Genomic DNA, 25016 nt, shown 5'->3' with positions numbered 1-25016 from the left:
GCGAGCTAGATATGATGTGTATGGTTTCATTTTCTGAACAAAGAAAGCTGTAAGCTTGTGTTTTTTTTTTATTTGACGATGAACAACCCTCAAATAGAACTCCGACTCGTAATTGGAATGGGACAACCGGATTAGACACGATACAGTTGATAGAAAAATGGGGCATTACTGAACAAAAACCAATTCGTGCTTTTACTGCAAGACGGATTTTCCATACAAAGCAAAGCAAGAACACCAGTATGTTTTATGAGCCTTTCTGTGCATGTGATGACAAGATAGAGATTACGCTTTACGAAGACATGTTATACCAGGGCATGCAACATTAGAATGAAATTTTTCTGGATCTCCCCTTAGCGTCAGTCCCAGAACCACTGTCATTTCTTAATATGTGAGCTTTGAAACATGCAGTTCTAAGTCGAGGCTCAGTAATCTTCCACACTGAGATAATGCGGGGGGGAGGGACCTTCTCGGCCGCGCGTAGATCTGAACTACGGCGTCAGCAAACGCACCACTGCAAAAAGCAAAAATAAATAGGCTTTGGCCCCTGTGCTGACATTTTCCTTCAACTTTTTTTATTTATTGCCCCACCAGCAATCGCTTGACAGAGGAAAGGGGCACATAATCGCTCCTGTGCAGCGCCGTTTGAGAGCAAGGGGCACTCTTTGACAGCAAGCAGTGATGAGGGCAGCGCTCTGCACTGACTGCAGCCAAAGAGAACACATCTTGTTGCGACAATGCTTCAGCACGCGACACAAAAGATTTTCAACCCAAACGATGCAAATAAGTGATCCGTTCGCCGAGGCAGGAGTGCAACGCCGCGATTAGAGCTGAGCCGACATTTCGCAGCTTCGGTCAAAAGAGCAGCTTCCGTGCATCACTATTATGGAATGCGGTTCATCTACGCATAAATGGGCACCCGGATGGTCTGCGACCCTTGGCCGCCGCCGCCCCCGGTATGCGGGTGCTGGCGGGGGTGTCCCAGAGTGCGCAGTGGCACCACGGCGCTGGACGGGGCATGGAAGCCGTTGCTGCGTTGCTGTCGGCGCACGCTAGACGCGGCGGCCACCTGGTTCGCGCCAGCGGCGGCAGTGGACACTACCACCGTGCTGCTGCGCAGCGAGCCGCCGTACGAGCAACTGCGCTTGGTCAAGGTGCGGTTGGCGTGGGCCGCCACAGGGGAACAGCAGCTCGCCATCAGTTGCCGGAGGTCCACCTGGGCACAAGATAAATATACCAGGAGCGATGAGTTAAAAATCAGGCATCACGGTGAGTTATTCGATGCGCTCAAACCCCGAGATGTTGGAAAAACGCAACTTTCAATGAGAAGCTGTTTATGAAAGCAGTTTTTCGCATACCGCAGTTTTCGCATTGCACCGTAACAATCAATATTGACATAGATCCCCGCTCGAGGCGCTGATAGTTTTTGCTATTTATTTTAAGAAATGCATCGTATTTGGTTTTTTAAGGTAGTCTTACCTACCAAATCCGAACGCAGGAGAAAATCTAAAAGCGATGTTTTGCTAAGTGTGCTGTCGTTAAAACATTCACATAAATATCTCTATAACAGTGTCTTACATTATTCCTCTGTAGTCTCACAATTCAAAGAGATGTACAAGACAGATGGACGTGCCTCTTTCGCGACATCTTGCGCTGGTCTCAATCGGCCGCGCAGGTGTTTCTTTCGTCGGACAGAGAGCCCATTTTGGAAGACCATTCAGAAGTTTTCGATGCACAAACCGGGTCACCAACGTAACGGTTACCCTTTTAGGTTTTCCCTATCTACCCGAAATAAATTTCCTTAGCAAAATTTATTGTGCAACAAGCTGAAATGGAGCGCATGAGCTGATTAGGTCCGATGCTTCCACTATCCTACACCGTCCCTTTTATTGGAAAGCAGGTGACAGTCCCATGAGGGAAGGTTTATTGGCGTCGATCGGCTGACGTGATACCACTGGTCTTCATGCTGACTGCGTTTCTGCTCCTCTTTTCAGTGCAAGCCCCTGCTGTCGCACCGTGGTCGGGGCTTTCGGCCACTCAGTACACTGCCACATGCCCCACAATGTCGGCCGCATGGGTATGGCACCTTCGTGCAGAAAGCCAAGATAATCATCGTGCTGGCGCAAATGAAGCAAAACTATGCTCAACAGCGCTCAGCCGCGTCTCGTTTTTTAGTCCTGGGGCTGTATTCCAGAACGATACATTTTATTTTCGTTTTCATTTGACCGTCACGAAAACAACACTAGGTAAGGAAACGCATGGTGTGGTCGCAGCGGCGCCACTACCCAGCCTCCTTCCGCCGCATTCAGTCCGGCTGTCTCATGGACGGCGCTGCAGCAATTCGCCGTGTAATCGACGCTCTGTTTCCTCACCGAAACTGGATTATTGCCTAAAACTCTCGCTAGACGTGTCAAGCGTGCCGTCGGGCTCGGTGGCGCCGGTCTGTCAATGCAACACGGACATTTGAAGCGTGTATGCTAGTATCAGGTATTATAGGCGCCTTTCTTCTGCGGCCAGTGTGGCATCTTCTCGCACGACATACGTCACTGGGAGCAGCGACCAATAGTGGAGTATCAAATCAATCGAATATGAAGTGGGTCGTTGGAAAATAGAGCGCTTGCTTAACATTTCAAGCAATACCACACAGCAGTTCTCAGCGTAATGGCTTCGAAGTTTAACGACCAAGCCGTCTAATTTTAAAACTTACCATCACTTTCTGTGCTTTTCGTGTTGCACCACAGAAAAAATGATTTCTAATAAAACGACGTCGCAACAAGAGGATGTAAAAAGAGAAAAGAAAGCAGTAGGGTGCTCATCACACGGTTTCTTTCCACATGCTACTAGGCATTCGAAACCCGCTTCGATATCTTATGCATGGACGTACAGACATATGCAGTATGAACCAACTTTATTTACTTATGCGGATATCAGAGAGATACTGGCGCCTCAGAAGAGATACCAGCTGCGCTTGCTTGCCTTGATAACTCATGAGACAGTGCCATTTTCTTTCGAGCTAGATCACGGTGTCTTACAAAGCGAAAGTACAAAAACAAATTTGTCCAGGAAGATGATGCATATGCCGTGCGTGGTAAACCAGTATAAACAATTCAACAGCTTACACTAGAATGTGGCGGCATTGGTTGGTTTGTTTATTGGGGTTTAACGTCCCAAAGCGACTGAGGCTATGAGAGACGCCGTAGTGAAGGGCTCTGAAAATTTCGACCACCTGGGGTTCTTTAACGTGCACTGACATCGCACAGCACCCGGACCTCTAGAATTTCGCCTTCAAGAAATTCAGCTGCCGCGGCCGGGATCGAACCCGCGTCTTTCGGGTCAGCAGCCGAGTGCCGTAACCACTGAGCCACCGCGGCGGGGCAATGTGGCGGCATTCATTCGAATGTGCCGCCATGGTGGCTCAGCGGTTATGGCACTCGGCTGCTGACCCGAAAGACGGGGGTTCGATCCAGGCCGCAGCGGTCGAATTTCGATGAAGGCTAAATTCTAGAGGCCCGTGGGTGTGCGATATCAGTGCACGCTAAAGAACCCTAGGTGGTTCTTTAGCACCAGCAGCATAACCACTGCGCGACCGCGGCGGCCTGGTGCCATAATATTCGCCAACCGCTCTAAACGAATGCTTGTTCAGGTGTCGTAAGTAAATCGGCGAAGATGGGGCTCGTGCAGCGCCAGCACTATGCCGGCAGCTTTTAAACATGAAATGATTGTAATCAAGATATAGTTCTGATGCTTCACACGCCAACAATCCAGTGCGATGCCCTTATACAAAACTCATCTGACTGAAGCGAAAAGATCGCTTGAAACAGAATTCGGCAAACATTACGTCATCCGCTACAGTTTTACCGTAAGCAGTATTGGTAAATACATTATTTACCTCCAAGAATTCTGCGAACTAGAGCCATGGTCAGCGATCGGTGTGCCAGCTGAAGCAATCCATGTAAAAAATTGGAGAGCGCACATAAGCTCCACCTTAACGGTATGAGGCGATAGTGTAATGGGTGAATTCTCATTTGTGCAGAAAGTTATTCTGTACTATACATTCATAGGTCCTTGGGAGTTCACAAACCCTTCCTGCCCTGTCGTATTGCGGATAAGCGATGCTCCACTGCACTGCGATAGCAGGTGATCCTGGCAGTGGGCCTTATGTAGCCCAGGCTGCTCTTCCCGAGCGAGGAGGAGGAGGAGGAGGATATAGAAGAGGAAAGGCAGGGAGGTTAACCGAAAGAATAATCGGTTTGCTACCCTACTATTTTAACTGCCACATGCCACAGTTGGAAGTTTGCTGACTATCTGGTGGGCAGGACGTGATGACGCCGAAAGGTCACGTGACCTAGGTGGCCCAGCTGCCTCCTATAGGTTGCTCTCTAGGGACCACCTGCCAGAGCCATGCCCGTGATTTTTCGCCGGCAACGCCGACGCGGACAACGCCGACAGCGGGTTTTCTGTGCAATGAGGTCTTTAACGCTATCGCGTTTAAACTGTGTGGCTGGCGGGGCGCACTGCTGGCTTCGCGTTCCCGAATACAGCTGCTATTGAATGCATCAAGCCTGGTTTAGATTACACATTAGTCACCAGATATAAGGTAACGTTCCAGGTGCATCATCGTGTGAAGGTAAGTGCCACGCTAATTAGGTGGTGTTTAAGCGGTTTCTGTCGACTACTGATGCCGCTAATGAATTCTTTTCTGGTTTCATTTGGCTACATAGGCAGTTTGCGTGACTAACAGGTTCAGGGGAATGGGAGGAAGTCAGAAGGTAGAGATGTGCTCATTCGCGATTCCAGTTTTGGAAACATAGGGCGCAACGTAAAGACCCCGTCAAAAGTATACAACCCAAGGTGTTTGCTTCTGAGCTCTTTAGCGTGGCTTCCTAGCACATCAAGCAGTTCAAATATTGGGAGTATTGAGGACGCAAAGCCATTCCTCTTTCGAGAGGTTACGGTGGCTGAGCATGCATATCAAGGTATGTTGCATGCCTCACAAGCAAAACCCTTGGGCTGTATACTTCTGACGCGAGTGTACGTAAAAGGAAGCACAGGCTTCGGTACAGCAATTATCGTAGGACGCACTTCCACACCCCCAATTTTACATTTGTGTAGCTTTAGAAGAATAAAGATAAAGCTGAGACACGCCATATACTAGCACCATCGCGCAACAACATTTCAACTTTCTGGACATTTTGAAACGCCGCTCTTGTTGGCCATACTTTCAAAAAAGCAAGGCTGAATGGAGGCTCATTGTTCACTAGAACACGGTACGATAATCCGGCGGTACTGGCGTGTGGCAAGAAAAGCGACCGCTATGGATCTCATTAAGAATAGATAGCTAGGCCAGAAAGCAGGTGGTCGACGATAAATTAAGACATGGCCCTACCTTGGATTTGTGTGACTGATCCGTGAAAATTCGGTATATTCACTCAGGTATCTGGGAAAATTTTAAGCACATTCAACTCATGCGTCGCTTGTTTCCAGCAGCGTTGCGCCCGCAGCAGACCTTTTAATGGCAGCTGCTTCATTGTGAGACGGCGAAGAGAGGACAGAAAAGTCTATTATATCGGGTGGCAAGTCAATTGCGCCATTTACGAACAAAAATCGGTCCGTATTTTTATTAGACCTGCCTTTGGAACAGGCACTGGAATACAGGGGGATCATTCGGGCTAAGCTGTCCGCATCCCGACTCGCCGGTCAATACTAATGCTCTCTTGCACACCGAATGAGTCTAAGGCGCCTGCACTTAAAATCACACTAGCATCGCCGCTATGAATGGTTACGACTTGTGTGAAAACGCGTATTTCCCAAACAAGTGAAATTAAGCGTATTATACCATTCCTTTCAATTTCAATTTCAATTTCTTTTCGAATTTCTTTTACAGGAAATACAAACACGTTTTGGACCCATAGCCAGCAGCTAGTTCGGGTCCAAGTACACAAAATACGTAAAAGCAAATTAAAAAACGGCGGACATATACAGAAAAAGCGTAAGCGTAGTACATGATTAAAAGCAAAGCAGTCTAAATAACACTGGTAGATAACATTCGGCGCGGCAAAAGAAAGAAAATAGCTTTGAAAACATGACACGCAAAAAGAACTTTGGGACATCAAGTGTTAGTACAAACTATCGTGTTACATACAAAGTACATAGTAACAGAAGACTGTGACGAAAAAAGAATTTCAGATTAAATCAATTATTTCAATTAAGTGTTTTTTAAACATACCAGCAAAATTGTGTGAGTTTTTAAGAGAAATGGGTATCGCGTTCCAAATTTTTACCCCAGCAGACTGCACTAAACGCTCACCATATACATTGCGGATGGGAGGGAGGTTGAAATTGCCGAAAGAGAGGTTTCTAGTGGACCGAAGCGAGAGATGAAGTAATGATGCATGAAAAGGGTGGTTGTGTCTTACTATGTTGTGAATACATACAGAGATTTTTAATCTGTACAATGAATCAAATGGAAGGATCATTGACTTGCTGGCGATGCATATTGACGTCTCTCATTCCGGGCAACCTATATTTCGATCATAACATCACTACCTGGTAAATAGTCTTATTTTACGCACAAAAAAATAAAGGTGCCCGCAGGTTACTGCTTATACAATTTCCAGGAAATTCATAATAAGAATTCCTGCAACCTATGTCTCCGCCTCATTTTAAAAAGGAAGCTTATAGCTCTGTTTTCAGATGCCATCTTCGATGCAACCTAGTGGAGTGAAAGAACCTGTGAAAGAACTTCAAGGAATATGAGGAAATGTTCGCTAAACTGGAAGTTCTCTTAGCTAAAATGAGAACGCACTCAGCTAATTTCGCGCGTCCTAAGTGAATCAGATGCACTTGTGCTTCCTAAATGCAGTTGTTTCGCACTGACATTAATTCGTCGCATGTGTGTAACGTGTATAGACTTTCTCAAAGAAGCCACCGCGGTGGCCCTGTGGTTATGGCACACGGCTGCTGACCCGAAAGACGTGGGCTCGATTCCGGCCCCGGCGATCCAATTTCGATGATATCAAAATCCTGGAGGCCCGTGTATTGTGCGATGTCAGTGCACATTAAAGAACCCCAGGTAGTCGAAATTTACGGAGCCGTTCACTACAACGTCTCTCATAGCCTGAGTCGCTTTGGGATTTTAAACACCCACATACCATAAACCAAACTTTTCTCATAAATAAAACGCCCAAATGGCCTGCTTCTAGGACAAATAGTTCGGTTTTTTTAGGGTCTGTTGAAGTCCTAACTTTCTGCTGGTGCGAAACCATAGTTCTTCTCCCCTTCAAAAGGTGTCAAGTGCTGGTGATGCATATTGAGCCACCCAGCATGAGTCAGCAGGAAACCCCATGGGCTGTTTACTTTTCACAAAAACTCTACTTGGCGCTTTTGAATAAATCCGCTCAGCTTTCGTAATCAACCCTGCAAAGTTCTTGAAAATGCTAAGTTCGTTCATGCTTTTATTTACAGTTTTGAGCACAAATGAATGTCGGGCCGTAAATGGTGCCAATTTCTTTAGACACATCAGTGCCTCTATTGCAGATAGCCTCGTTGAATTTCCTTCGAAACCTCTTTTTTTTTGTGGTTTCTTTCTCAGATTAAGATTCAGGCAAGCGTGGATAGCAAAACGTTCGAGTCTTGCTCAGTCTACAACCCAGGTGCGTAACAGTACCCGATTGACACCACTATCGAATCGCGAAGTCGCTAAGTGAGCAGCTTCGAAATTGAGGTCTCCCAAGTTTCGAGGATGAGTAATTACTTCATATATGCCGAAAGTCTGCATTTTCACCAGAAGGACATTAATGCTTATCAGAATAATCGCTTAGTTGAAAAATGCAATCCGTGAATCATTCAGGCGACTAATATATACAGCGCGTATTATGTAGTTTCGGCAGACGAGGGATTGCGTAAAATTTCAGTTGAGTGAAATTGATGCTCATGTGACCTCGTTGAAGTAATAATTTACTGCATACTCTTGCCATAATTTGATATGTGAGCTCAAACAAGTGGTCTACACATTTATACTGACCTGTCAGTAAAACATGAGGTTTCACTGCATTATCGGAGCGACTTTATAATTCCCTACAATACTAAGTATATCCTCAACATCTCACAGACAGAAACCGCGGCGTGCACTTATACAGCAGAGTGGTATCCAGAAGCGCATAATTTACAGTGTTGAAAATTCACCCGGTTTTCAAGCTGTGATTCCCGCTTCCTGTCCGCTATGTACTTTGGTTGCACGTCAGTGCGACAACACAGAACGCAACTGAGCTCAGGAGCAGCATATAAAAAAATGCAAACAACTTTGCATGCATCAAAATAGGACTCAGCGAAGGCAGGAAAATGGGGCTGCGACTTTTCGTCAACATTTCCAAGAATCGGCAATATTTTATTCACTGTTGCATGATATTTCCTGTTATGAGGTCGAATTCAGCTGCGCTTAGAAGCTTTTCAATACTAACCTTACACCGATGGTGTCGTCTTTCCAATTTGGCCACGAGACCACGAACAGCGGGGATATCTGTCGGTGTTCTGCCGCAGCATACACTGGAATCCGGGATTTGGCTACATCAGTGGCTGCGGTGGCATTTTATGTAGGCAAATTGAAAACTGTGCAGGAAATATGAAACCATAGGGAGTAAAGGGAGGAAAAGAGCAGACCTCTAGCAAAATTGTGCCCTATTATAGGATCTCGTAGTAAAACAGACTCGTGTTTAGAGGCAACTCTTGGGATAGTTGGGAAGACAAGCGATTCTGCCCTTATAAAGATAGCGTTTTTTTTTCTTAGCTTTATTCTCCAAGAAGCAAAGATAGGCATGGTCCCCAAAAAGGAATTTCCTCCTTCGGCGGGAAGCGCGGTAACGTTGCGATCAGCAGGCCTTTAAACGTGCACCTAAATCGAAGTCGTGGTGCCCTCCTTTGCCCATGATGTTGGGGATACCAGCATCCCTGAGTTTACGAGCTCGACTTAGGGCCTTATAAAAAGATGGCATAGGGGCAGGCTTTTATTTCACGAGTCTAAGAAGCATTTTTCCCCCTTAGAAATGCACCATGGAACTATTATGAGCTCTCTGCAGGAAACTTCAACTACGTCGTCATGCCGGTGCAACAAAATGCGTAGTGACTTTATGCTGGTGTTTTTATGATCGGCAACCTTGGAACAAGAAGTTACTTGGATATTGGTGAAGCCGCCTTAGCGACCCTTTTTGAGGTGTTGTATTTCCGTCACAGTGGCCAAATATCAAAATACGCTTTTTTATGCGGTTCGCATAAAGTATCTTGAGTAATTACCGTAAAATGATTTGGTCTTCTGTTCATATTTAAGGTGTGGCAACTTATCGGGTTCAAGCCATGAATATTTTTGCATTTTCTTTACCGATTATGGTACCGATTAGCTTTTCGCTTTTTTACAGGTTCATACATTTCGAGCCTTACCTTCTCTTGTTATTTATCCATATTTTAACCTCATAAAATATCTCTGTGTTCACAACAGTCGCCTTTAGGCGCGTAGTGTGGCTTGCGCGATATACAAAGTATTTCATCGAACACTTTCGAAAATTCATAAGAATAGCTTCGCGGAAAGGAAAACATAGCCTTTACAGGCAGATACTGTCAGCCTCCGCGGTTTTCACCAATAGTGAAAACATGTTCATTGCGAAGTTCATATACTTTTTCTCATTATCTTTTTTATTAGCACAGTACTGGTGGTTATAGAATCAATGCCGATTTCGCAGCCGCGGAAAAAAGGAGGTACAATAACTTTTTAAACGGTAGACAGAGTGGTGTCCTAAAGCAACTGAAGCGCGAGAAAATCTGGTGTTTTTTCACGCACAAAATGGAAACACAGTGCATTAGGTCAGCTGAAAGTCACGCTCGAACGCAGCATCCGTAGGTAACTGGCTGCAATTTCTCTCAGCTATTTCAACATGCCTACATATTCGTTTGTTTGTTAGCTGTCAAAAACAACGGCTACGTACTTGCCGATTGCTGCCATTGTCTTTCGCCTCTTATCCTGTTATTATCATCCTCTCGGCAGCTCCGAGTGGAGAATGCGAATACCGTTCTTGTATTTGCTACGCATGGTGCATGGGTGCGCATTGGGACTGCCTTTGATGTGCCCGCCACAGACGGATATCTACAGCCCTCTTCCGGTTGCGAGTCGTTTTTCCTATGCACCAGCCGCTAGACTCGTTCGGGGGCTTCTCAGTCAAAGGGCGACTGCAGCTGCCTGCGTTGCCCTTATCCGCGCTTCCGTCCTATCCGAACATACTCGCGCACGCTGCAGGAAACGCTGAGCCAATGCGCAACCTCTCTGCCCACGTCATGATGAGCCACAGCAAACATTTGGCGCAACCCTTCCTCCTCCGCTCCTCCTTACTGCCGCCGTGGACGCACTTGCAGGGCAACATCCCCATCTGCGCGTCTCCGCTGCGTAGCGATCCTGCCTCTGCTTTTTCTTCGTTGTTGTAGTGTGCTCATCGAGGTTTTTATTGCTATAGCGTTTATGTTGTCGTCTTGAAATAAAAACGTCCTGTTTCTCCGTATCAAACTCCTTTATTGGTTTAGAGGGACGTGACGTCATGACGCAGCCAAATTTGAAAATCTGAGTACTATATTGTTCCAGTACCTCCTATTGGATTATCATATGTAATTATACTAGTCCGACCCACTTTTCCACCGTAATCCACCAACTAATTTCGACCAATACAACGTAATCCACACAATATTCCCTACAGCTCTGCCTTAATCCACCCACTAATTTCCACAAATCTGCCTTAATTCACCCACTAGTCCACCTTAATCCTTTTCTTGGACTGGTCTGCTTTCAAGATTTAGGGGTGGGCCAACTTCCAAATCTTATCGCATTTTCTGTTTTTTTTTTCTGAGAACTTGGTTGAGAAAGCCCAAAGTTTTACGCTTCTTAAGGCGTTCTCTTTCAATCCCTATATCTCGTCATGATTTACTCTTTCCTCCCAGGTTTCTTCCCGCCTTCTCGCTACTGTCCTGTGAGCAGCTTCGCTTTTATTCTTCACCAGTTCACGCCCCGTCGCCTTCCAAAAGCCCGGAGGTAGCAACGCCAACATAGACGCCATCCACTGGGCGTTGTCCGCGGGAACGCCAGTCGCCTAACGAACAGCAACGCTGCTGCATGTAAAAAGCACATTTTTCTAGTGCAGCTGCTCTCATTTATAGAAAAATTTGGGCAAGGAAATTACAGCTAAACTTACTGGAAACACACTACCAAGATACCCGAAAGGTCAGCACCGCCGGCTCGCTTCCCTGATGCAGAGTGCCATCAAACTCCGGTGGCTATATGGGTTGCGTCACTCGCTTGCCGTGCACCGCCTCAGTGCCACTTATGAAGTTTTATTGTAACTTTCCTTGCGTTGGTCGTTGCATCTGCCGACGCGCAGTCTGGCGTGAATGAAAAACTAATAAACCCTTAACCTCAAGGAAAATGCGGTTAACGGTATCCCTGTAAACACACACCTACAGAAATGGCGGTTTCAAAGAGACACGCAAACCGATCCATTTCCTTTACTCTAGAAATTTATTCCGACACTAACAAATACAGTCAGTTCATCTCCCTGTTGTATACACGTCGCTAGTTGAGGGAGAATATTCAGTTTCAGTTTATTTATTTCTCATGTACACATGGACAGGGTCGAAGGAAAAAAGCCAGGAACTGTGACCCGATCTGGTCGTCCTCGTCAGCAGGTAATTTTTCTCATTTTCGCAAAAAAACTCGCCATAGCTGATTCGGGTCCGTTCCACTTAAAGGACAACTCCGGGAGCTTTTGAGGGTATAGCGCCCGGCGACGCTATAAAGCGCCGGCGCTGAGATCGGCGTTACAGCGCGCGCTAGAAGAAAATAAAGATGGACAGCGCGTGCTCGGGGCGCACGCCCGGCACGGGCGGTTCGGAACTAGAAGCCTGCCACGCTGGTCGTCTTGCTCTGGTGCACCGCTGCGACCCGGCAAATCCTCAACAGTGGTGACCAGGCGAACCGTGCCTTCTGTCCCAGCGGCGTCCTAGCATGGCGTACTGGCAGGACCCAAGTTTCGACCCGCCGCTCCCAGCGTTCCGGCCTGCAGGCGTCGGCGGGTGGTTCGCCCAACTGGAGGCTGAGATGTACCTGAACGGCATCACCATCCAGCCGTTTAAACACGCAGTCCTTTGCGACATCCTCCCACCCGACCTCCTTCGTCGGCTCACCTACTCTGCCTTCGGCTGCCGGCCATACGATGAGCTGCGTGCGGCCGTCTTGGCGGACTTCGGCACCTACTACGTTCCGCCGCCGCTCTACGACGCAGCGGACCCGTTTTCGCCGCCGCCAGCCTCTGGCCCTGCACCAGCCTCGCTCGCGCCCACGCAGCCTTCATCAGAACCCCGCCCGCCTCAGCAGCCCCTCGCCGCCTCGCCGCCAATTCCAGTCCAGCGTCTCCGGCCCGGCTTCTTTAGCACCGACCGCACCAGACGCTGCCGCCTCGCTTCCGGCAGCACATCCTGCTACCCCAGTTACGCTACCAGCACTGTGCGACGACTCCCTGTTCAGCGCCTCCGGCCATACCGCCTCCCATAAGGACGATACAGCATCTAAGGCACAGCCCGGTGAGCAACTTCTCTTATCTGCAATGGTGACGCCGTCGGACGAGCTCTTCCTCGACGAGTTCCCCACTCCGCCAACTTCTGTACCCTACTGCGTAGCATCGCTGCCAGCCGAACGCTCACCTGCCGCCTCATCGTTCATTCCGCTAAAGTTGTCAGTCACTGACCTGAGCGATCGTGCTAAAGGCGAAGTGAGTTTGCCGCCACCGCAGCATATGCCACATACCAGCCCCACTACCCCGGCGGCCACACCGCCTGCCCAAGAGGCCTCACCCCAAGCCCTCAGTACGGTCAACCGCTTCTCGGAGCCTGACCCTCGCAGCTCGACACTGCCGCAGCAAGCGTCTGTTTTGGTGACTGGCTTCAGCCACCTTCGGCAACGAATGGTCGAGCTACCCACACCGAGTAGTGCGGCAGTTGTCCATCCAAAAGCTGTGTCTTTTGCTGCCAGCCAGCCATCTGATGTAGCACTCTCAGCTGCACGGCCTGTCACTGCAACCACCTTTTTGCACCCACGTACAGCCGACCATGCCCCCACGCGCATCATCCCTGGCCAACCGCTCCGGACTGTCGATCCCGCTTCACCCAAGCCCCTGACATTGAGCCCTGCAACTTCCTCCGCCATCGTCACGGCTCTCACCGTTGTGCCGAAGGTCACACCTGTGCCAAATACTGTTACAGCTGCTTCTGTCGCAGCACCGCTGCTGTCAGTGCACGGAGCCGTTTCGCCCACTCCAGCGCTTGTGACGACGTACTCGGCACGCCAGATTCCCACCGACACCGGCTCCAATGTTACAACACCGACGACACTTGTGTCCGTGGGCAGCACTACAGTCGGTGACGGCCCGACCATGGCCTTCCCTGCCCCCATGTCCTTTGTCAACTCGGCACCCAGCATCATTCGCCCGTTGCGAAGCAGCCAGGCTCGTCCACCTGAGCCCGCGCACTACACCCGACGGCTCTTACCGGCACCTGACATGAACTTACCGGACTCTCCATCTCTGGCTACTCCATCTGTGCGCCGTCGGCGCGAAAATTTCGCCGTTCCGTCTAGGCCGGGGGCCCTATAGCGCCCGGCGACGCTACAAAGCGCCGGCGCTGAGATCGGTGTTACAGCGCGCGCTAGAAGAAAATAAAGATGGACAGCGCGTGCTCGCGGCGCACGCCCGGAACGGGCGGTTCGGAACTAGAAGCCTGCCACGCTGGTCGTCTTGCTCTGGTGCACCGCTGCGACCCCGCAAATCCTCAACAAGGGCATGCTCTACTTCACGACCAAAGCTGCGAAAGCCGCTTCATCCTTGACGTTGCCCTTGACCGCGAATAAACAAATATTGCCGCGACTGGGGTTCCAACCCGCGGCGGCGCTTACAGATCAGCTTCGCTGGCCACTGCTCGAGAGCACTATGTGCTCTCGAGCAGTGGCCAGCGAAGCTGATCTGATAGCATAGATGCTATCGCCGCAGTCGATCATGCTTCGTGTTAAACAACACACACTCGCGCTCTGCACTGCCCATCATCATATTCATCAACTTGCATCTGCGCCGCGAACAGATCAAACCAGCTCAGGCTCGGTCAGAGCTTAACCTGAGTCTGATATTGTCTCCAGACGTGCCGACGACCCAGCAAAGCAAAACCATGAGCCAGCCAGGCTAAACGCATGCTTTCGCACATCTACTCGGTGTAACTGCGTTCGAACCCTCCTATCATTTTCTTCCATCATTTTTAATTTATAATCGCATCCCATTCCTTGGAGTCCCTTGCCACTGCACAAAAAAATTCCGCTTAAAAGTACCGAGTGCGACATTTTTTTTTAAACAGCACGAAAGGAAAACAGGAATCAAAAGTCGGTTGGGGGCCAAGGACACTGTTCTGGTTGACGCAGCACTGATGTAAGACATTCTTAGCCGAACCCTTGTCCGCGAGTTGAATGGCTGAAATCGCGATTGGAAATCACGACTCCGTTCATAATATGCCGACAACGGCCTAACAAGAGCATCATAATTCGTTCTTTACGCAACGAGCGGGAACCAACGTGGCGGTAATGTTTGCGACGTCGCAAACTCAGTGTTTCCCGCGGAAATCGCCTGAACTGAGGCCACAGAAAAGGTAAAATTTTAAAACGATTTGTGCAGGAATTCATTGCCGTAGAGCTGCCAAACTTGGTGGAAATCATCAGCACAGGGATGAAAACGTTCAGACCACTTTTCCTTATAATAAACGAATTTTAAAAAAAAATGGCTGAGGCTTAACTTGGTTAAGCCTGGAGAATGCGAAGCATATCGTGTCGCATAATTTGGAGGCGCACAACCACAGCGACGGCGCGAGGTGGGCCCCCGTTTCTCCACTGTCGTGACGTCATCGCGTCACGTGGTGTGGCATCATCGTGTCACGTGATTTGGAGGCGCATAACCACAGCGACGGCGCGAGGTGGGCCCCCGTTTCTCCACTGTCGTGACGTCATCGTGTCACGTGGTGTGACGTCATGTAACACGTGATTTGGAGGCGCACAACCACAGCGACGGCGAGAGGTGGGCCCCCGTTTCTCCACTGTCGTGACGTCATCGTGTCACGTGGTGTGACGTCATGTATCACGTGATTTGGAGGCGCACAACCACAGCGACGGCGCGAGATGGGACCCCGTTTCTCTACTGTCGTGACGTCATCGTGTCACGTGGTGTGACGTCATTTATCACGTGATTTGGAGGCGCATAACCACGGTGAAGGGCTGAAGTGGTAGCTAAAGTAGTATGCTTCGCATAAAAAAGACAACCCCCGCAGTTGCGCTTTAAGTCTTATCGTATCCGGTTTGGGCAGGAGCATCCACTTTGCTATGGCATTCATTACAAAGGGCATATTCATGTAATGCTGATTATCAGCGCTTCGCGGGAACATTTATTTGTTTATTTTTATATTTATTTATTGGCAAATAATGCAACCCCTTTCAGGTGCTATGAAAGGAGGAGGTCACATAGAATTGCAATTCAACGGGAGATTTTACTCACCAAGTGCACATGATGAACAATAAAATGCTAAAACATAAAAATTAATATCTCAGCTCCTAAATTGCAGACCAAAAATCCGAAAATGATTTTGGGCGAACGTTACAGTGTAATTAGTTCCAAATCTTCACAGTTTGAAAAAAAGAAAGTGCGTTTGAAAGCGTTAGTATGGGCAAATAGAGGTTGAATATTAATAATGTGATGGCTCCTTGTTGGAGATCGTGTGCATAACGAGATATTAGTATATTTCTGTCAATACGTTCGAATAACATTTAAATGAGTTTAAAAAAATAATTCAAATTTCAATTTTAACCGAGTGCTTCTTCTTCTCTCACGATCAACAGTCGTACCAAGCAACGTACGATAAATATCTGTACACAGTCCAAGGAAGTGCCCTTTTTGCGCTTCATTACCAACCTGGTAACCACAGGAAAATTGAGAAAGCATTACTCTCGATCTCATTGGAAACAGCAGACGACTCGTGAGAAATGACCAGCTGCTAGGAGCTGACTGTTGCCCTTGTCAGACTTGGAACGCGCTTGAGACATCTAGAGCAGGCCGCTTCATTTTCTGAGTGCGAGCCACTAACTCTACGTTGTTGTCCTAGTATTACTGCGGTTCGTAAAATCAGTCATATTGTTTGTTTACGTTTCAAGTGATTGTCGACGTCCGTCTTATCTCGAACGTGTGGTGTCTTAAAGAAATAATCCTTCTAATGTAAAGCGTGCAGTTTATACCGACATCTTAGGCAAGATACAAAACTCAAGTATGCTGGTCAAAGCTAGTTATTGCAATAAGCGGTAACAACTTTGTCATAACCGCGTGCGGTATGGCAGGTAGGGAGGTAGAAGTGGTGCTGACGCACATGCCACCCCTCTCTTTGATAAAAAAGGCTTCTGGCAGTTCGCCGGCTAATCTATCTTTACTTCTGGATATAATTTTGTTTTTTATCTAAGAGAGGGGTGGCATGTGCGTCAGCACCACTTCTATCTCTCTACGAGGAAGTGAGCACAGATTGTTAAAAAATAAGCGATTATGAGAAGTTATCGTCCGTGCGTGTGTGTGTGTGTTTTTGCCATGTAAGAAATGCTCATGCGTTCACCTTCTTCGGGCTATACGCAACATGTGGCTTTCAATAAACTTAGTTGGAGTCAGCGCCCGTCCTGTCCGTCTTTCTGTGTGGTTTGTGTCGAATTTAGCGCTGTTTTTACTTTCCTGAACACAATGTCACTCCAACTAGCCCAGCAAAAGGTACTGTTATACGAACTTTCTTCTACAGTGGTCCCTTTCTTTTGTACACCATCTGTTAAGCCCGACCCTTTGAAGATCGTGAGCACCATCGCCTTTTCCACCTGCAGAGCAAGATTCATCGCATTTAGTCTCAAGAAAGGACTTGTACCAGCGGAAGTCAGTGCCCTTTTTGGATTTTTTAAACCTTCTTTAAACGCAAGACGAAGATTTTTTAAACGCAAGACGAGGTAGCAAAGTTTTAAGGGCGGAAATATGAAAGAAGGTGCGATTGTTGCATGACTGGTTAAACTTGGTTTGCTTAAGTGAAGACGTGGAATGGTTAGCTAATAAGAAGCTGCAATCCCTAAGAAGACAAGCGGCCCAGACTACGGAGGGATTATGGAGGTGCGTACTGAATAAGACCCTCCACACCGGTGTAAAGCATCCTAGGAAAGAACCGAACAAAAGCGGAGCTGTGGTTCTAGGCAACGTGAATGTGCCAAAAAACATCGTGGACGTCTTGGGAAAAGGACCAAAATACAGCTTTGAACCTTCCGTACCGGCACAGGAGCTGTTGGCTTTCAATCGCCGCATCGCAAGGAAAGCAGAAAAAGAAAATTAAGAAAGGTGCGGTCTCGGCGGTGTTGATAGTTTGTCAAGGACCACACTTATGTAGAAACCCGCTCCCAGAGGGAAAGCCTTGACTGACAAGGTTATCGCATAATGCAAGGCGAACGGCCTGTCCCTGCTGCAGGCGGACAAAGAAGGGAACTTTGTTCTCATGCCTTCAGGCCTTTACAACGAGAAAGCCTGTCAAGCAATTTCGAAGAACTTTGTGGAAATCAAGCCATCCGCTACCAGGACCAAAGGCAAGGCTGTTGACCTGTGCAAATCCATGGAGCTGCAGAGCCTGGCAAGAGATGTTTTCAACTCTTCTGTGAATTATTTGTCAATCTTCTTTGCTGTTAAGACCCATAAACCAGATGCACCGTTTGGGGCCATAGTTTGTGAGAAAGGTACTTGGCAGCAACACATCAGCCGCTTTTTGCTTAAAAATCTGAGGGATTTGCACGTTTCTGACCCTTTTTCCGCGAAAAATTCTTTAGATGTAGTCGGCGTTTTGGAGAGCGAAAAGAAAGTTGGTTACGCCTCCTCTATAGATGTTGTAGATCTTTTTTACTCTGTGCCCCATGTGACCTGTTCATTGCTGTTCGACAATGTATTGAAGCAAGCGGCACTATTGCATTTCAAAATAAGGCAGGAGTGAGTGTTGATAATTTTATGTCTCTTTTAGAGTTTTATATTAAGTCCACCTTCATCCAGTTTGACAACCGGTGGTTCCTACAACGCCAGGGCATTTGCATCGGTTCATGTGTCGCTCCAGTTTTATGTAACATTTTTCTCGCATCCATTGGCAACATTTTGGCATCACTAGCTGACGACGGAACTGTCCTAAAGATATTTAGATATGTTGATGACTTTTTAGTGATTTTAAAGAGACATGACACAGGCCGCTAGTGTCACGACCAGAGGGGCCGTGGATATAGGCGTCGGGAAGAACCCAAGACTGGGAGCCTTCTTTTAATTACAGCGCCAGGTTCCAGGACACCGAACAGAACAAGCGCGCCTCGAGAGCCCACCGCCGCTTCGTCGTCGTCTTCGACTCAGCGCGGAGGCCGCGCGGCGCGTTAGGCGCGTGGCATTATTCCCCCCCGCGAAAGCAAACATCGTCTCGATGTGGAATGGGATATGTACAGGGAGAGGAGGAGGAGCAAAAAAAAGAAGAAAAATAGGGGTGAGGTGAACTATACAATGCGCGCTAGATGACATGCGGGAAGAGTCAAGTTCACACGTGGGGTAAGGGAAGAAAGGTACAAAACGAAGCGTGAACACAGCGCTCAGTCACGCGCAAAGTACGGCTTTAAGCGCACTACATGCACGATTTCCGGCCGGTGACGCTGCGGGCCGGCGATCACAGTTCCATGGGGGACAACTTCATAGTTGACGCTGTTCAGGCGGCGCAGGACTCTGTACGGGCCAAAATACCCATTTAAAAGCTTTTCGCACAATCCCTTGCGGCGCACGGGTGTCCACACCCACACGTGATCGCCCGGTTCGTAGTGCACGTCCCTGTGCACTACGCCTTCCAGAGTAACACTTTCTAATCGGGTGCCTTGATGTCCTTTCTAAGACAAAGCAGCGCCTCTATCTCATGGATTTTGCACTACTATTGCGAATTACGGCCACCTTCGCTATATCAGCTTATTTCCTCGTTATATCAATCAATAAATATTTATAAACGTGTGCATCACAACACGACGAATCGTTTGACGCTATCTGGAACCCCTTCGACAAACGGTTCGGCCGTAATGGCTGTCTCAAGGTCCTCGGACTCACGGTTTGGGGGCGGAAGGGTCGTCGTCGTCTTTATTGGAAGTTCTTGACATTTTTCTGTAACTTTTTTTTCTGTTTTGTTCTCTTTTGCTGTATTGAATTTTACTCTTAATGTACTTGTCCCCCTACAATAATGCCTCTCAAGGCGCTGTAGGTACCTTGAATAAAAAAAATCCCACACATATTTTGGGCTTCATCTCAAGTAGTAATTTTATCCTCAGCAACTTGCGAAGCCATTTGACACCACTTAGAAGATTCTGCGTCAAACTGATGGCCCAAATATTTATGAAATGTTAATCCTGAGGGTAAGGGGGGGGGGGGGGGCACTTCGATCGGCGCTATACTGGCACATACGAGGGGGTACCCAAAATAAACCGGACTAAATTTTTTGGTCGGCAAAGCTTCTGTGGTACCGCGCTTTGCCACTAGGAGCGCATAGAACGAACATTCCAGAGTCAGTAAGCCGAGTGCCGTCGTTGAAGGAGGTCAGACTAGTTTAGGCAGAGTTTTAGAGTGACGACTGTTTTGTGTGAATGTCGTTTTTGCAATGGCTGATTTTCGTGAACAGCGTGCGCCGGTGAAATTCTGATTTTTGCTAGGAAGAAGTTGAATGGAAACTCTTGAAATATTAAGAAAGACGTTCAAGGACGATGCTATGGGAAGAAGTCAAGTGTTCTTGAATCAAATCCTGAATGAAAGCAACAATCATGCCAATGGAAAACTTCAAATTCACCTCGCCTCAAGAAAGCTCGTCAGGTGAAACCAAACCTCAAAACAATGCTGATTTGTTTTTTCGACGTGAGAGGAGTCGTCCATTGAAAATTTGTTCCGCAGGGTCAGACAGTTAGCCAGGCTGTCTACTTGGATGTTTTGAAAAGATTGGACAACAGTGTGCGGTGGAAGCGGCCAGATTTGTGGCGGTCGGGTGACTGGTTTTTCCATCATTGCAATGCCCCTGCTCACACAGCCCTGTCTCTACGACAATTTTGGACCGAAAATGGCATGACCCCTATTCCTCAACCCTCATACTCTCCCGACCTTGCCCCGTGCTACTTTCTTTGTTTCCTAAAATGAAAAAATAGGTGAATGGAAAGCGTTTCGCTCATGTTGCTGAGGAGAAGAAAAAAACGACGGAGGCACTGTCAAGCATCACAAAAGATGAATTTAAACAATGTTTTGAAAAATGGAATGAAAGATTCGACAAGCGTATCATTGCCAGTGGGGAATACTTTGAAGGAGATTGAAGGTCTGTGCTTAAAATGTGAGCAAATAAGTTCAAACAAAAATAAGTCCGGTTTCTTTTGGGTACCCCCACGTATATTGTTACGGTGCATAGTTGCTAGGCGAAGACGACGCTGTTTTGGGAAGTTCGGCAGTGGACGACGACGGGGACGTGACCCTCGCTCCTCGCCGGAACCTTCTCGATATCTGCGTGGACGGTGCACCAGTTACCGCTCTTATTGACACTGGCGCCCAAATTTCTGTCCTGAGCTCCTCGTTTCGCCGTCGTCTGAAGAAGGTTGTGACACCTGCCGTTTCCTCAGCCGTTCGCGTCGCCGACGGAAGTGCTGCTGCCGTTGTTGGACTGTGCACTGCGCGTGTTTCCATTGCTGGCCGTACAACCCCTGTCGCGTTCACTGTCCTCGACCATTGCCCCCACGATGTGATCCTCGGCATCGACTTTTTAACGACGCACGCGGCTCTAATTGATTGCGCCACTGGCCTTCTTCGTTTGGACTTGCCGCTCTGCTCCGAAAGCGCCGATACCAAGCTGCCTCGCTTACGTGCCGCTGAATTTACTCGCTTGCCGCGTGACGCTGCAGTCTATGTCCCTATGTCCCCATTTCCCGCCGTTCCTGATCGTGTCTACGTCACGTACCCAATCAAGGACGTTGTCCTCCAGCGTAACGTCATCCTTCCACACACAGTCCTGACCGTCACCGGCAACCGCACCTACCTTCCGATTCTGAACTTCAGTCTCTCCCCCCAAGTTTTACCCTGTGGCATCGCACTCGCTGAACTGGTTCCATTGGCCGAATGTACAGTTTCTGCTCTAACAGCTGAGCCTAACGCTGGTCTCCATGCCCTTCCCCGCTCGGCCGCTTCACGCCCGGACCCTACTTTTGCAATGATCGCGGCGGATTTGCCACCTGACCAGGCTAACGCCCTCTGCGCCCATTTAGTTTCCTACAGTGATATCTTCGATTTCGGGAATCGTCCTCTTGGCCAAACTTCTGTCGTGACCCATCGCATCAATACGGGCGATGCCAGCCCTATACACAGAAGGCCCTATCGTGTCTCTCTTCCTGAGCGCCATGTCATCCAAACAGAGGTGGACAAGATGCTGGCGAACAACATTATCGAGCCTTCTAGCAGCCCTTGGGCATCCCCTGTGGTGTTGGTCAAAAAGAAAGATGGCAGCTGGCGCTTCTGTATCGACTATCGTCATCTTAATCAAGTAACGAAGAAAGACGTCTATCCTCTTCCGAGAATTGATGACGCCCTCGACTGTCTACATGGTGCCAGCTACTTTTCTTCTATTGATCTCCATTCAGGCTACTCGCAAATCGCCGTTGACGAACGGGATCGTGAGAAGACTGCCTTTATCACCCCCGATGGCCTGTACCAATTCAAAGTTATGCCTTTCGGCCTCTGCAACGCTTCTGCCACCTTCGAGCGCATGATGGACTCGCTTCTGCGTGGCTTCAAATGGACAACGTGCTTGTGCTACCTAGATGACGTTGTCGTTTTCTCCTCAACGTTCGAAAGCCACATACGCCGTCTTGCTACTATCCTTGCGGTCTTCCGTCGCGCTGGTCTCCAACTGAACTCCAAGAAGTGCACCTTTGGCCAGCGCCAAATTAAGGTCCTCGGCCACTTGGTTGATGCGCCTGGTGTGAAGCCTGACCCTGACAAAGTTCGTGCCGTTCGTGAGTTCCCCACTCCCCGTTCCTCGAGCGATGTGCGCAGTTTCCTCGGGCTCTGCTCGTATTTTCGCCGGTTTATCCCGAACTTCGCCGACACGGCCCGTCCCCTTACCACCCTCCTGAAGAAGGATGTCCCTTTCTCCTGGGGCCTTGACCAAGCTCGCTCCTTCACGGCACTTGTTGCGGCGCTCACTGCTCCACCTGTGCTGGCCCATTTCGACCCATCTGCGCCTACGGAACTTTGCACAGACGCCAGTGGCCATGGTATTGGCGCCATTCTTGCGCAGCGCCAACACGAGCACTTTCGTGTGATTGCTTACGCCAGCCGCCTGCTCTCTCCTTCCGAACGTAACTACCCCATTACGGAGCGGGAGTGCCTTGCTCTTGTTTGGGCGTTAACAAAATTCCGCCCTTATTTGTTTGGAAGGCCCTTCTGCGTAGTTACGGATCACCATGCTTTGTGTTGGCTGTCCTCTCTTAAAGACCCTACAGGCCGTCTGGGTCGCTGGACCTTGCGTTTGCAAGAATACACATTTAGTGTTGTTTACAAGTCCGGCCAGCTGCACCAAGACGCTGACTGTCTGTCCCGCCATCCTGTCGATCCTCCTGATTCCCACACCCATGATACCGACGACTGTGTACTGTCTGTATCAGACTTTCTAAACATTGGTGACGAGCAGCGCCGTGATCCATCTCTGCGCCTCATAGTCGACCGCCTCCGCAGCGACCCTTCCGATCCTGCTCTATGAATATTCGTGCTGCATCACGATATTTTATACCGGCGCAATATGCACCCAGATGGCGCCGACCTCTTGCTCGTCGTCCCGACCCAACTCCGCTCCACAGTACTTGCTCAACTTCATGACGCTCCTACTGCAGGGCACCTAGGCGTGTCACGCACGTACGACAGCGTGCGCAGGCGGTTCTTCTGGCCTGGCCTTTACCGCTCTGTCCGCGGTTATGTTGCTGCTTGTGATCAATGCCAGCGCCGGAAAACGCCCCCACTTCCACCCAGTGGCCAGCTTCAGCCCATCGACAACCCGACTGACCCATTTTTCCGTGTTGGTCTCGACCTGCTTGGTCCTTTTCCCCCATCAACATCCGGGAACAAGTGGATTGCCGTTGCGGCCGACTACACTACTCGGTACGCTATCACGCGCGCTATCCCTACCAGCTGTGCCTCCGATGTCGCCGACTTTCTTCTCCATGACGTCGTCCTACTTCATGGCGCTCCTCGTCAACTGCTTACGGATCGCGGCCCCTGCTTTCTTTCTAAAGTGGTCCACGACCTTCTGCGCTCCTGCTCGACTCGCCACAAGTTCACGACGGCCTAGCATCCTCAGACCAACGGCCTTACTGAGCGTCTTAACCGCACCCTGACGGACATGCTGTCTATGTATGTCTCAGACGACCATCGTGACTGGGACGTCAGTTTACCTTTCGTGACGTTCGCCTACAATTCCACACGCCATGATACCACCTGCTATTCCCCCTTCTACCTGCTCTTTGGCCGCGACCCGTTGCTACCCTTCGACAGCCTCCTGCCTCACGACCATTGTACCAGCAGTTACGCTTGTGACGCCATTGCCCGAGCTGACGCCGCCCGCCAAATCGCTCGAGATCGCCTCGACTCTTCACAACACGCTCAAAAACGACGGTACGACCTTCATCACCGTGACGCCCATTACCCTTTCAACTCCCTCGTACTCCTCTGGCTCCCTGCGCGGCGTGTGGGCCTGTGTGAGAAGTTGCTGCCTCGTTACGTGGCTCCTTACCGCGTCTTGCGGCAACTGAGCAGCGTGACCTACGAGATCGCACCCCTGCAACCCCACACTCCTCGTGCGGCCCCCTCCACACAGCTCGTACACGTCGCCCGTCTTAAGCCCCACCATCCAAACCCACCATCTTAGGACGCCCAGGGACTGTGCTTCCTTCCGCCCGGCGGAGGAGGGGGGGGGGGGTAGTGTTACGGTGTATAGTTGCTAGGCGAAGACGACGTTGTTTTGGGACGTTCGGCAGTGGACGACGACGAGGACGTGGCAGTTTGTGCTGGAGTGATTTAGCTCGGTGTGGTTTCTGACTGTGGCCTGTCCCGTCTGCCGCTGTGCTAACCCCCCGTAATAATATAACGGATCGAAAGTACAGGTATCGGTTGAGACGCTACGTGCTCACTGTTGCTATGCGACATAGTGTGGTCACGTGGTTAACGTTTTGGTCAATTTGACCTTCATTGCCGACACACGCGTCCTCGAAATATGTGAGAAGTAAGAGCTAACCCTTTTAAAAATTAAGAGGAGGAAATAAATAAATGAAACAAAAACAGGAAACAAATTACATAAACAGCAATGTCCGTGTCTGTAAAGTTATATGCAAAGAGGACACCAGGCCATTGAAGGGACTCATTAACGTTATCGCGTCATGCACTTCAGGCGTAGTTTAACTGTCACTCCGAATTTCAAAGGTTAACAAGTCCAGCAAACGTTCTAAGGTGCCTGTAATCCTTCACGCACACATATAAGCACCCCAGTGAATAACTGTAACTGGTGTGGACGATGTCAGTGGTCGGCGATACCTAACTCGGCACCTGCATATGAGCACCTGCGTGTGCTAGAGGGATAACGTCATGCGCTCTGGGCTGTAGGTGGCAATAGATTGCTCTAAGGAAATCTGTCGCCGCCCATCGTCCGGGTAAAATTTAACTCTTGAGATTCACAGCACATGAGCGCGGCTTCAGCTCATGTCCTCTCTATTCAATACTCGCATGATCACTCAGTTTCATCAGAAACTACCAGGATTGGTAACTGTAAAGACGACGTTCCTGTACAGGATAAGAGAGCCTCCGTATTAATTAACTCTGTGCGAT

The 25016-nt window shown here is 49.0% G+C and overlaps 1 protein-coding gene across 1 annotated transcript in view; it reads right to left on the bottom strand.

Annotated features, from left to right (window-relative positions):
• Positions 1 to 898: 898 nt before the first annotated feature.
• Positions 899 to 25016, bottom strand: part of LOC149355064 (prolactin-releasing peptide receptor-like) — a 329760-nt gene continuing 305642 nt past the window's right edge. The window contains exon 5 of the mRNA XM_089576057.1: positions 899 to 1213. Coding sequence (XP_089432183.1) covers positions 899 to 1213 — 315 coding nt within the window. The remainder of the gene's footprint in view (positions 1214 to 25016) is intronic.

This window comes from Amblyomma mixtum, chromosome 3 (assembly GCF_055824585.1).
Source record: "Amblyomma mixtum isolate Tamu chromosome 3, ASM5582458v1, whole genome shotgun sequence".
Classification (NCBI taxonomy): Eukaryota; Metazoa; Arthropoda; class Arachnida; order Ixodida; family Ixodidae; genus Amblyomma; species Amblyomma mixtum.
This window is presented reverse-complemented; position numbering and strand designations above follow the sequence as displayed.